This window comes from Schistocerca cancellata, chromosome 9 (assembly GCF_023864275.1).
Source record: "Schistocerca cancellata isolate TAMUIC-IGC-003103 chromosome 9, iqSchCanc2.1, whole genome shotgun sequence".
Classification (NCBI taxonomy): Eukaryota; Metazoa; Arthropoda; class Insecta; order Orthoptera; family Acrididae; genus Schistocerca; species Schistocerca cancellata.
Window position 1 is genome coordinate 241,114,911 of NC_064634.1, and position 14,423 is coordinate 241,129,333.

The window sequence follows — 14,423 nt, forward strand, 5'->3', positions numbered from 1 at the left end:
GGTTTTTGAGATATAGGTTATTAGTGGAAATGAGAGTTTCATGTGGATAATATCGACTGCAGGGTCCATATATGGTGTAATGTATTTGCTACCTGTTTTTTAACTAGTGATATTGTACTATCTTTATTAAACAATTGTGCTCAGGGAGTGCATCTGTGTGGTTGAGGATTACATCATGCAAACATCACACTGTCAGCATGTGTTCAGTCCTGTTGTGTGGTGCGTGTGTTGAAGATATTGGGGGTTGTGCAGATTTGAATGCGGCGGTACTCGACATTCATTTGTTGGCCGAGGTAATCCCCGCAACAGCCGATAGGTAGCGTTCAGTGTAAACAAGAAAAATGGCGATGGTCGAAAGTCACACACATGTGCAGTGCAGCTTCAAGGAGATAGAACCTTTTCATCGTGACGTAGCAAATAACAGGTGAGTATTCATTTCACACAAAACAATTAATGATGTTTGTTGGATGTGATTGACATGCAAATACAAGAAAGTTCTGCATAATATGTAGTATTTGTGCAATTTTGTTTTAGGAAAACATGAGTTCTTCACGCCGTCTTTGCGTGAACCATCCAGATGAGTTCTGCTACATTTGTGGTGAATACGTTCTTCAAAAGAACAGGAAGAATATCACTCCTTTTGTGAAGGAAGCGTATCTGGCATATTTCGGAATTAAACTTGGAGATCAAGACAAGGCGTGGGCACCCCATAAAGTTTGTAAATGCTGTGTGGAGTGCTTACAGCAGTGGACAAAACGAAAAAGGAAAAGCTTAAACTTCGGAGTGCCTATGGTATGGCGAGAGCAGAAGAACCATACAGATGATTGCTATTTTTGCATTGTTAATGTGAAATGTTTTAATAGGTTAAAAAAACTAAAGTGGGAATATCCCGATTTGGAGTCAGCAAGAAGACCGGTGGTGCACAGCAACGATGTTCCTGTACCAACCTTCACAACATTACCCATGCTAACATCATCAGATGACAAGGTGCACGGCGAGGAATGTACAAGTAGTGGTTCGGAATACGAAGGACGTGAGACACAACCCCAGCAGTTCGACCAGAAGGAGCTCAGTGACTTGATACGAGAACTCAATCTTTCAAAGCAAGCATCAGAACTCTTAGCATCCAGGCTTAAGGAAAAGAACTGTCTTCATCCAAGTGTTAAAATAACAGCTTACCGGACGAGAGAAGAAAACCTTCTTCCATACTTCAACCAAGAAGAGGTTATAGTGTATTGCAGCAATATACCTGGACTTTTACTTGAATTGGGGCTGCCGGAATATAGACCAGAGGACTGGCGTCTCTTCATAGACAGTTCCAGTAGAAGTTTAAAATGTGTTCTCCTACACAATGGCAATCGTTACGCATCTATTCCAATTGCCCACTCAACAAAACTTTGTGAAGCATATGCTAACATCAAGATGGTTCTGCAGAAAATTCAGTATATGCAGCACCAGTGGTTGATTTGTGTTGATTTGAAAATGGTGAACTTCTTGCTTGGACAACAAAGTGGATGCACAAAGCACCCATGTTTTATCTGCATGTGGGATAGTAGGGCAAAGCACGAACATTGGAAGCAGAAAACATGGCCTCCAAGGGAACTTATGGCTGCTGGTGAAGCAAACATCATTAATGAACCTCTGGTTAGTAGGGACAAGATTGTTCTTCCACCATTACATATTAAGTTAGGACTAATGAAGCAATTCACCAAAGCTTTAGACAGAAATGGTAATTGCTTCACATACATCTGCAATACGTTCCCTGGACTCAGTAGTGAAAAACTTAAGGCAGGAATATTTGATGGTCCTCAAATTCGCAGGCTCATCAACGATACCAATTTTACAAGTGTCATGACTGTCACTGAAGTATCGGCCTGGAACAGTTTTGTCGCTGTTGTAAAATGTTTTTTGGGCAATCATAAAGCTCCCAATTACGAGGAACTGGTCAAAAATATGCTCACTAACTTTCAAAACTTAGGAGCTAACATGAGCATAAAATTGCACTTCCTTCACAGCCACTTGGATCGATTTCCTCATAATCTAGGTGATTTCAGTGAGGAACAAGGAGCGGTTCCATAAAGATATGAAAGGAATAGAGGAAAGATATAAAGGAAGATGGGACAGGCATATGATGGCAGATTATTGCTGGAATCTGCAACGTGACTGTTCTGAAGAGACCTATAAAAGGAAAGTGTGCAGGAAGCGGTTCGTCATGGACGGAAAATGATATACTTATAGAGAAACTTTTCAATTATGTTTTATACGTGGACAAATGCCTATCAGGTTTTCATAGAAGCTATTTATAAAGATTATTTTCTTTTTTCATTGTAGTTTGTAGCGCTCGAGTTCAGTATTAGCAATTTTTTCTAATTTTTTGAATAAATCATGCATTATCTCAAAAACTAGAGCCAAACTGCATAAATGGTTGCTATATTCGTCCTCAGCACCACTAACCCATCCTAAAGCCACTCAAATATCCTTGGCAAGAAAATGAGTGTTGACCAGTGTAATATAGGGTATATTAGCATATTTCAGTATATGCTAAACCTGTTCTAGTTCAATATCATTAAAAACACACAGAAATTGCTTTTATTTCTTGAAGAATTCCTGACACTGCAGTAAACAGATTTATTCAATCAGCTGCTGAAACCTACTGAGATCTTTCAGAAACAAAGTGCCGCAAAGTACTCACTATTATCAGGAACAAGTTTATTCAATTGCCTCAGCAAGGAAAAAAAATGGATGTAGCATATATAATACTAGGACAGAGGAGATTAATGTGTTTTCCAACTTTACATACTTTTACAATACACTTGCATTACTAATGCAAATTGTAAAACATCAAAAGTGTATCAAATTTGTGAATCCCTAAGAGTGCTGAATGCAGTCAATTTCCAGTGTAATTCCTCACCAATGAAATGTGAAGAAGGAAGTAACAATGGAATATCTGAATTTATGGTGGTCGTGACACTGGTTTTAGGAGCGACTCAATTTATTTTGACGAAGATATTACTATGGTTTAAAAATATAGCAAAGATGTTCCTGTGTTTAATGAGGAAATTTAGTATGAAGGAGCTGGGTGTTCATGGCAAAATACATGTTTGAACTACAGTTTCCTTAAATTTCTGTTCTTTTTTAGCATCGTTAGTGATTCCAATGCAGCAATACCCACAGAAACACATTTGGTATGTCAGAATCCTTGGCTGTTGTCGTATAAAAGTAACTACCTGCAGCAAGATATTGAAGGAATGGTCCCCTTTTTTTTAAATTTTTATGTAGTATTTTTCTCTTTTCTGATAATTTAAGTTAATTAAGCTTAATTTTTTGGTTTTGCTGATTTTTTTCTGTAATAACTTTTATCATTTAACAATTATATCATTAAACACTTCTGAAAGGCAATTTGATAGCCAAAGCCACAAACAAAATTGCACTAGTTAAAAAATTACAATGGATTCAAGCAGTATTACTTTAAACAGGTTTTCATGTGTATAAATTATAAGAAAAACAGACTAAAAACCACTTCTATTAAAAACTTTTAATTAAACATTTTATACAATAAAAGTAAAGGAATGAATACAAAGAATTATGTACTAGTGGTCAATTATAATCAGTTCATCTATTCCCCAATCTTCATAACTGTTATCTGGAAGATATCGTCTAATAATAATAGGTATTTTCCGCTGCTTCAATTCTTTCATTGCAATTTGCAATGGATCTGTTTCACCATCCAACTCCACCATCACGGGAGCACACATGGCTATTTGTAGTGCTCGCGTCCCCAATACTCTTGCTCTCTCATACCTGTTGAAAGAGAGGAACAATACATAGAGGTTACTGCTAATGAACATAATTATTTCATGTAATTGTGCTGAGAGACTGGTGAAATATGAAATTACATATTTTATTAATAATAATAATAATAATAATAATAATAATAAACCCCGTGGTGGCCCGGGAAAAGGATAGGCCTCCGGTATGTTCTGCCAGTCGTAAAAGGTGACTAAAAGAACAAACCACTAATAGGGCTAACCCCGCTTTTAGTGTGATTAGTTGGTTCAGGACAGAACTAATGAAGCCTTGGACAAGCGCTGTCATGATCGGGGATGACGCTTGAGCCCTATGCCCGTCCACAATGGTAACGACACTGCTAGCCACATGGAAAATGATTTAAAGCCAAATAGAGGTGTTTTTCAGGATATGCTTCCTGTAACCACTCTAGAAGGAAAACAAAGGCAGAGGATGAGATGGTCAGATGAAGTTAACCAACACCTCATGTTCTGTTATTACCAAGCAACAAACTTAGGAACAAACACAACTGGATACAGATCACAAGTATACACAACATTCATTACCAGATACCCAGAATTAAAATTTTTAACAGAACAACGACTAGTGGATCAGATCCGTGTAATAATAAAAAATAACAGGATACCCCAGTCAGAATTAGAAAACATCAAACAACAAGTACAACAAATACTAGAACAAAATAATGTGCAATCAGAAGAAGAAGAAAATACAGTAATGGACTCAAACATCCCAGAGCAAACAAACCAAGAACAACATGCATCAATTAAACAATCAGAGGAAAACGAAATCTTAAGACAGCCAGCAGAACAAGCACAAATACAACACGAAGTGACACACATGTTAGATATAGAAGAGAAATTTCAGTTGACATATATAGAATACAAAGACACAAATACAGACATTAGACCATTCTTGCATAGACCACCAAATAACCAACAAGTCGAAACAACAATAACAACTATCAACACAATCATACACAACAAAATAAATGAAAATACAACTATGGAAGTGTTACAACTACTGATTTATATAGGAGCACTCGCTACACTAAATATACACACTAGGCAGAGATCAGAACCAACCAACACACAGAAGAAACCCACAAAACCAGCATGGCAACACAGGCTACAGATCAGAATAGAAAAACTGAGAAGAGGCATCGGACAGCTAACACAATTTATAAGAAATGAAATATCAGACAAAAAACGAAAAAGGTTAGGTAAAATATCACAACAAGAAGTGATAGAGCAATTAGATGAAAAGAAGCAGAAATTACAAGCACTGGCCAAACGACTTAGAAGATACAAAAAAAGTGAAAATAGAAGGAAACAAAACCAAACATTCAACACAAACCAAAAAAAATTTCCAGACAATAGATAACACAGACATTAAAATAGACAATCCATCAAACATAACAGACATGGAACACCTCTGGAGCAACATATGGTCAAACCCGGTACAACATAACAGGCATGCACGGTGGATAAAAGCATAAACAGACACATACAAGATGATACCACAAATGCCTAAAGTGATAATTTTGCAACATGAAGTCACCCAAGCAATTTAACTCACAATTGGAAAGCCCCTGGAAAAGATAAAATAGCAAATTTCTGGCTAAAGTAGTTCACCTCAACACATTCATATCTAACTAAATTATTTAACATATATCTAAAAACAAACGAAAGTGCTGGCAGGTTGATAGACACACAAACAAACACAAACATACACACAAAATTCAAGCTTTCGCAACAAACGGTTGCTTCATCAGGAAAGAGGGAAGGAGAGGGAAAGACGAAAGGATGTGGGTTTTAAGGGAGAGGGTAAGGAGTCATTCCAATCCCGGGAGCGGAAAGACTTAACTTAGGGGGAAAAAAGGACAGGTATACACTCGCGCGCTCGCGCTCGCGCACACACACACACACACACACACACACACACACACACACACACATATCCATCTGTACATACACAGACACAAGCAGACATTTTTAACAGTTACATTGCAGTTATTTAACAGTTACATTGCAGTTATTTAACAGTTACATTGCAGTTATTTAACAGTTACATTGCAGTTATTTAACAGTTACATTGCAGTTATTTAACAGTTACATTGCAGACCCATACACATTCCCTGATACACTTACACATGGAATAACTTATCTGAAACCTGAAGATCAAGCAGACACAGCAAACCCAGCTAAATATCGCCCCATAACATGCCTACCAACAATATACAAAATATTAACTTCAGTCATTATGCAGAAATTAATGACACATACAACACAGAACAAAATTATAAACGAAGAACAAAAAAGCTGTTGCAAAGGAGCACGAGGATGTAAAGAGCAACTGATAATAGATGCAGAGGTGACATACCAAGCTAAAACTAAACAAAGGTCGCTACACTACGCATACATTGATTACCGAAAAGCTTTTGATAGTGTACCCCACTCATGGTTACTACAAATATTGGAAATATACAAAGTAGATTCTAAATTGATACAGTTCCTAAACATAGTAATGAAAAATTGGAAAACCACACTTAATATCCAAACAAATTCAAATTCTATCACATCACAGCCAACAAAGATTAAGTGTGGAATATACTAAGGAGACTCATTAAGTCCTTTCTGGTTCTGCCTTGCTCTGAACCCACTAACCAACATGCTAAATAATACAAATTATGGATATAATATTACTGGAACATACTCACACAAAATAACACATTTGCTATACATGGATGACCTAAAACTACTGGCAGCAACAAATCAACAACTCAACCAATTACTAAAGATAACAGAAGTATTCAGCAATTATATAAATATGGCTTTTGGAACAGACAAATTTAAGAAAAATAGCATAGCCAAGGGAAAACACACTAAACAAGAAGATTACATATTGGATAACCACAGCGACTGCATAGAAGCGATGGAAAAAACAGACGCCTATAAATATCTAGGATACAGACAAAAATAGAAATAGATGATACAAATATTAAAGAAGAACTAAAAGAAAAATATAGACAAAGACTAACAAAAATACTGAAAACAGAATTGACAGCAAGAAACAAGACAAAAGCTATAAATACTTATGCTATACCAGTATTGACCTACTCATTTGGAGTAGTGAAATGGAGTGACACAGACCTAGAAGCACTCAATACACTTACACGATCACAATGCCACAAATATAGAATACATCACATACATTCAGCAACAGAAAGATTCACATTAAGCAGAAAGGAAGGTGGTAGGGGATTTATAGATATAAAAAACCTACATTATGGACAGGTAGACAATTTAAGAAAATTCTTTATAGAACGAGCAGAAACTAGCAAAATACACAAAGCAATCACTCATATAAACACATCGGCTAACCCACTGCACTTTCATAACCACTTCTACAACCCTTTAGATCACATAACATCAACAGATACGAAGAAAGTGAATTGGAAAAAGAAAACACTACATGGCAAGCACCCGTATCATCTAACACAGCCACACATAGATCAAGACGCATCCAACACATGGCTAAGAAAAGGCAATATATACAGTGAGACGGAAGGATTCATGATTGCAATACAGGATCAAACAATAAACGCCAGATATTACAGCAAGCATATTATTAAAGATCCCAATACCACAACAGATAAATGCAGACTTTGCAAACAACAAATAGAAACAGTAGATCACATCACAAGTGGATGTACAATACTAGCAAATACAGAATACCCCAGAAGACATGACAATGTAGCAAAAATAATACATCAACAACTTGCCATACAACATAAACTAATAAAACAACACGTTCCCACATACAAGTATGCACCACAAAATGTACTGGAGACTGATGAATACAAATTACACTGGAACAGAACCATTATAACAGATAAAACAACACCGCATAACAAACCTGACATCATACTCACCAATAAAAAGAAGAAATTAACACAACTAATCAGAATATCTGTACCCAATACAACAAATATACAGAAGAAAACAGGCGAGAAAATTGAAAAATACATCCAACTGGCTGAGGAAGTCAAGGACATGTGGCATCAGGATAAAGTTGACATCATACCAATTATACTATCAACTACAGGAGTCATACCACACAATATCCACCAGTGCATCAATGCAATACAGCTACATCCAAACGTATATATACAACTACAGAAATCTGTAATTATTGATACATGTTCAATTACACGAAAATTCCTAAATGCAATGTAACATATACCGCACAGTTAAAAGGAAGTCACGCTTGATCAAGGTCCGGGTCACTTTCCATTTCTAACCAGACATAACGTCTGAGAAAGGGTAAAAATAATAATAATATACTCTTGTCATCATACCTCTTCTGCAAACCACATCTCTGAAGTCATTCATTAATTCATTCATTCACGACCAAACATTAAAAAAATTGTTCAAAGATAAGAAAAAGGTTGTAGAGAGTTTCAGGGAGTGCATTGGGAACGATTGACAAGAATGGGGGGAAAGAAATACAGTAGAAGAAGAATGGGTAGCTTTGAGAGATAAAATAGTGAAGGCAGCAGAGGATCAAGTAGGTAAAAAGACGAGAGCTAATAGGAATCCTTGGGTAACAGAAGAGATACTGAATTTAATTGATGAAAGGAGAAAATACAAAAATGCAGTAAATGAAGCAGGCAAAAAGGAATACAAACGCCTCAAAAATGAGATCAACAGGAACTGCAAAATGGCTAAGCAGGGATGGCTAGAGGACAAATGTAAGGATGTAGAGGCGTATATCACTAGGGGTAAGATAGATACTGCCTACAGGTAAATTAAAAGAGACCTTTGGAGAAAAGAGAACTACCTGCACGAATATCAAGAGCTCAGATGGAAATCCAGTTCTAAGCAAAGAAGGGAAAGCAGAAAGGTGGAAGGAGTATACAGAGGGTCTATACAAGGGCGATGTTCTTGAGGAAAATATTATGGAAATGGAAGGGGATGTAGATGAAGATGAAATTGGAGATATGATACTGCATGAAGAGTTTGACAGAGCACTGAAAGACCTTAGTCAAAAGAAGGCCCCGGGAGTAGACAACATTACATTAGAACTACAGATAGCCTTAGGAGAACCAGCCATGACAGAACTCTACCATCTTGTGAGCAAGATGTATGAGACAGGTGAAATACCCTCAGACTTCAAGAAGAATATAATAATTCCGATCCCAAAGAAAGCAGGTCCTGACTGATGTGAAAATTACCGAACAATCAGTTTAATAAGTCACGGCTGCAAAATACTAACGCGAATTCTTTACAGACGAATGGAAAAACTGGTAGAAGCCGACCTCAGGGAAGATCAGTTTGGATTCCGTAGAAATATTGGAACATGTGAGGCAATACTGACCCTATGACTTATCTTAGAAGCTAGATTAAGTAAAGGCAAACCTACGTTTCTAGCATTTGTAGACTTAGAGAAAGCTTTTGACATTGTTGACTGGAACACTCTCCTTCAAATTCTAAAGGTGACAGCGGTAAAATACATGGAGCGAAAGGCTATTTACTATTTGTACAGAAACCAGATAGCAATTATAAAGAGTCGAGGGACATGAAAGGGAAGCAGTGGTTGGGAAGGGAGTGCGACAGGGTTGTGGCCTCTCCCCGATGCTATTCAATCTGTATATTGAGCAAGCAGTAAAGGAGACAAAAGAAAAATTTGGAATTGGTATTAAAATACACGGAGAAGAAAGAAAAACTTTGAGGTTTGCCGATGACATTGTAATTCTGTCAGAGGCAGCAAAGGACTCTGAAGAGCAGTTGAACGGAATGGACAGAGTCTTGAAAGGAGGATATAAGATAAACATCAACAAAGGCAAAACGAGGATAATGGAATGTAGGCGAGTTAAGTTGGGTGATGCTGAGGGAATTAAGTTAGGAAATGAGACACTTAAAGTAGTAAAGGAGTTTTGCTATTTGGGGAGCAAAATAACTGAAGTCCCTCAGCCACATACTCCCGACGATCAAGTACCACGGTTGTGGAACCCTTGTCCGGCGGAAGAATGACGATGGATTGGTCAGCCTTCAGATCACGGATAGCCTGGGCTTCAGCAGTGGTGATGTTGGGAGTAAGATTAAGGTTTTTTAAGAAGGATTGAGAGGCAAGGCTGGAAGTCAGAAATTCCTGGAAGGTTTGGAGAGGGTGATTTTGAGGAAGAGGAGGTGGGTACCGCTGTGACGGAGGACGGAACTGTTCCAGGCAGGGTACAATTTGTATAGTGTCTTGGGGAGTTGGATCATTAGGAGTAGGATTAGGATCATTTTCCTTCATGGCAAAGTGATATTTCCAGCAGAGTGTACAGGTGTAGGACAGTAAATCTTTGACAAGGGCTGTTTGGTTGAATCTGGGAGTGGGGCTGAAGGTGAGGCCTTTGGATAGGACAGAGGTTTCGGATTGGGAGAGAGGTTTGGAGGAAAGGTTAACTACTGAATTAGGGTGTTGTGGTTCCAGATTGTGTTGATTGGAATTTTGAGGTTTTGGGGGGAGTGGAGCTGGAAGTGGGAGATTGAGTAGATGGGAGAGACTGGGTCTGTGTGCAATGAGAGGAGGTTGAGGTTTGCTGGAAAGGTTGTGAAGGGTGAGTGAGTTGCCTTTCCGGAGGTGGGAAACCAGGAGATTGGATAGTTTTTTGAGGTGGAGGGTGGCATGCTGTTCTAATTTGCAGTTGGCCTGTAGGAGGATGCTCTGAACAGCCGGTGTGGATGTGGGAGAGGAAAGATAGAAGACTTTTATTAAGGATAGGAGTTGACGGGTGTGTTCATTGGCTGAGTTGATGTGTAGGTGAAGGATTAGGTGGGTGAGGGCAATGGATTGTTCAGTTTGGAACTGGTATAGGGACTGATAGAAAGAAGGGTTACAGCCAGAGATGGGAACTTTAAGTGTGAGGCCCTTGGGGGTAATGCCAAATGTCAGACAAGCCTGAGAAAATAAAATACGGGAGTGTAATCTGGCTAGGGCGAAGGCATGTTTGCGGAGGGAATGTAAATAAAACTTAATGGGGTCATTGTGGGGGTGACATGGTATTAGAAGATGGAAAGTGTAAAATGAGGCTGAAATGAAAATAAAAATATATGGGGAGAGATAAAGGTGAACTAGAAAGCAACTGGAGATCTGGTGTGAAAAAAGGCGAAAAAAGTGTTGGTTATAGCTGGGCTATGTTGATCCTGTGGTGAACTTGGGTTGGTAGACAACGATGTGCAAAAAGGTTAGGTGGTTGTGTTGCCGCCAAAACACGTTAACGGGTGGAGCAATTCAGGAAAATTTCGAAAAAACTGCGTGTAAATGTATTAAAAGGAGTGGTTTTGTGTTGGCAGATTGTGAAAATGAGGCTAACAATTGTCTGATGAAGAAATAATGACGTAAAAACCTGTGGGAAGCGGCTAAAAAAGATTAGTGATGTGGGAAAAACGGAAATGGAAAACAAGCGAAAGTTATTAGAACTAGCCGAAATGGCTGTTTAATAGCTGAAAGGAACTGTTTGTGAACTGGAAACGGTGGATTTTATAGCAGTGGTAGTGTTGAAAGCGGAAAAAAATTTTTTGGTTATGATTTGGAAGTGGGTTACATATTATTGAGTATATATAGGCGGGATAAAATTGTATGGTAGATTCGGTAAAGAGGAGAAGGTGAATACTAAGTGAAACTACTTGCAAAAACAGAAATAGAAAATAAGATGACAGGAAAGATTTCGAAATGCAACAGTGACAATAACAAACGTAATTGTTGGGTTCATTATATATTTATCTTTTGTATATTTATATATATTTGTATATTTATATATATTTGTATATTTATATATATTTGTATATTTTATATATTTGTCTTTTGTAGTATCCAGATTTCACCTTTTATGTCATTACCAAGTACAATGCTCATGGCTGTTAGACCATTATTAAATCACTCATCTCATTAAGAAACGTTACATAAACCAAGATGATCCTTTACTGTAGAAGATGGTGGCATCCTGGAACTCGGGCATGTACAAGATGCTGGAAAATCATAGGGACGATAGAGACCTTTAGACCCTGGAATAGGTCAGTCCTAATCCAAGGACTAGGCTCCATCTTAGGAGGGATGTGGAAGAAATATATGGGGCGCATTCCATTACGCAGAGATAGAGATAACGGCAGATAGAAGTGAGACGCAATCCAACCGGCAATCCCAACCGTGGGTGTTTATCAGGAGGGAGACATTCCTCATTTGCAAAATTGCGAGGGAATTGGCGAATGGTGATTGTGTAAGAAACCAGGAGTTGGCTCCATAATATTTGTATGGGGGAATCCCCACTTCTGTCAGGAGACTGTCAACAGGACTAGTACAAAAGGCACCAATAGCCAGACACACCCCATAATGGTGAACAGATTCTGAGTGGCAGGAGGTGCTGAGCCTTAAACCTGACTACCATAATCTAGTATGGACAAGACCGAAGCATGGTAAAGATGGATAAGAGTGGCACAGTCTGCACACAAAAGATGTATGGGCCAGGAGGTGGAGAACATTAAGCTTCTGCATGCACATAGTCTTTAGGTGGCAAATATGGGGTAGCCATGTCAGCTTTTTATCAAAAATAAGGCCCAAGAAATGGGACTGTGCTACCACATCACAGAGCTGGTTGTCTAAATACAGTTCTGGATCGGGGTGTACTGTGGGTTGATGACAGAAATGCATAACCCGCATTTTGGAGGGAGAAAACAGAAGCCATGGGAGATGGCTCACACACAGGCCCATCGGATGGAGCCTTGGAGCTGTCATCAGCAGTTTCTACCGATGTGGGAGACTGTTCTCCTGAATCTGAGAGACAGTGCAGGGTGTATACATGGACAAGGAAAAAAAAATTCCCAGATTTCCCAGTTAAAAATACTCTTTCTCCTGGATGAAAACACACTTTCTCCATGTTAAGTGACAGTATATTTTCCCTCCTGTAAAACTTATCAATCCTTTGAATGGTTATGGTATCATACAAGGGCGTAGAATTTCCCGGCACTTTAGAAAACGAAACTCAGGAGGAAAAAACATGTTTTGGATAGATCTTTGATGTGCAGCAACATGTACACTTCATATTTTCGTACTATGAAATTTGAATTTCACCAAACACCACATGTTACTTTCAGAAGCATTGAAATCGAGATTGGGATGCGCTTTTGCAAGCCAGTCATAGATCATGTCACATGATCTCAACAGCCGATGACAGCGGATATTCAGAGCATATGTGAAGTAGTCAACCAATAGCAGAATCACTGTTAAGTAGTGTGAACACACAGACAGGAAAAGTAAATGGTTTAAGTTAATATACATAGTGTTGCTACATGAAAAGCAAAGCTTTCACATATAATATTTGTCTTTAAGATTATTAAGCTACAAGAGAAGCTAAGCTTTTACATGTAATGTTGATCTTTTTTGTGCATGTTACACTTTCTAAGATGCATTAAACAAATGAGCCAGTAAAATTTTTAATAATGACATAAATGTCTGATCATCTGAGTTTGAAATTCTTCTAATTGGCTCATCGTCAAAGAGCTGGTTTTTAAATGAGAGTAAAACACTCTGTGATTTAAGAAATTCATCGTACATTCTCACACATAGTTCAACTCGCGTAAAAGGAAGTTTACTTTGAAAGTAACACTTTTAAAACCACCATTTGCAACATTTTCCAGTGATCTGTTAGAAAAGGGTAATTTCAGCAGTTGCCAGAGAGCGGCAGATAACAGGTGCCACCGCGCTCGCACAACTACGATGACATAGAAGGCCCGTATGTCCGTATGTGCAAACCATTAAAAGATCTTCCGTTATGTCATAAAAGAAACAAGAGATCAGAGGATACTCGAAGGGCATTGGAATTTCGTGAACCATACTAAAATGTGCACATTTAAAGTGCATACTTAAAGTGCACATTCGTATGTCCAGATTCCCAATGAAGTAGGCCTCGAACTGATATTAAGCTTTTCAGTGTGGTTTTTGGGATGTAAATTTTCTTGTAGTGCCAGTACTGTATTATCTCCATGTTTGGTTCTTTATTATGAAATAATGCCATGTGTACTAGAAGATGAAAACGTGCACTTGCAATGCAGCGAACAGTTGAAACTAGCCAATAGTGAGGAAGTAAACACTTCGTTTTAAATACATTGACTGCCTCAGCGGAAAAGATTAATAAAAGCCAAATTTCTTTAGCAAACTGACAAAAGTAACTTTATTGTTCTGCAAGGTGATTAATGCTAGACTGTCAGAAAGATGGAAATAAAATAAAAATCTGAAACTAATACCATATTTTAGACTTCTGTAATTATGTGAATGTAGTTTAATTCACTTGATAGTTCCCAGCCACAGCAATCCGTTTTGTTTTCATTTGACGTGAGAGCAATAAACAAAGAGAAAACAGCAAAGTCACTAAATGTAAACAAGGATCACGTGGAGACTACCCGCTTCCCCACTATAACTCAGACTGCTCTGCAGACCAGCCTCGGATCTACAATATTTCTGAACCGGGGCAATACTAAGATAATGGCGCCCCCCACCCCCCCTTCCCCGTCCCAGGAACCCTTCCCTAGAGTGTTTGAGATACGGTGTCAAAAATTTAAGAAAATCAAATTTTC

General features: G+C 38.3%; 1 protein-coding gene across 1 annotated transcript in view; it reads right to left on the bottom strand.

Annotated features, from left to right (window-relative positions):
* Nucleotides 1-3,520: 3,520 nt before the first annotated feature.
* The window catches only part of LOC126100908 (DNA-directed RNA polymerases I, II, and III subunit RPABC2), a 61,822-nt gene continuing 50,919 nt past the window's right edge, over nucleotides 3,521-14,423 (bottom strand). Inside the window, exon 4 of the mRNA XM_049911575.1 lies at nucleotides 3,521-3,801. Within this exon, the coding sequence (XP_049767532.1) occupies nucleotides 3,591-3,801 (211 nt within the window). The 3' untranslated portion in view covers nucleotides 3,521-3,590. The remainder of the gene's footprint in view (nucleotides 3,802-14,423) is intronic.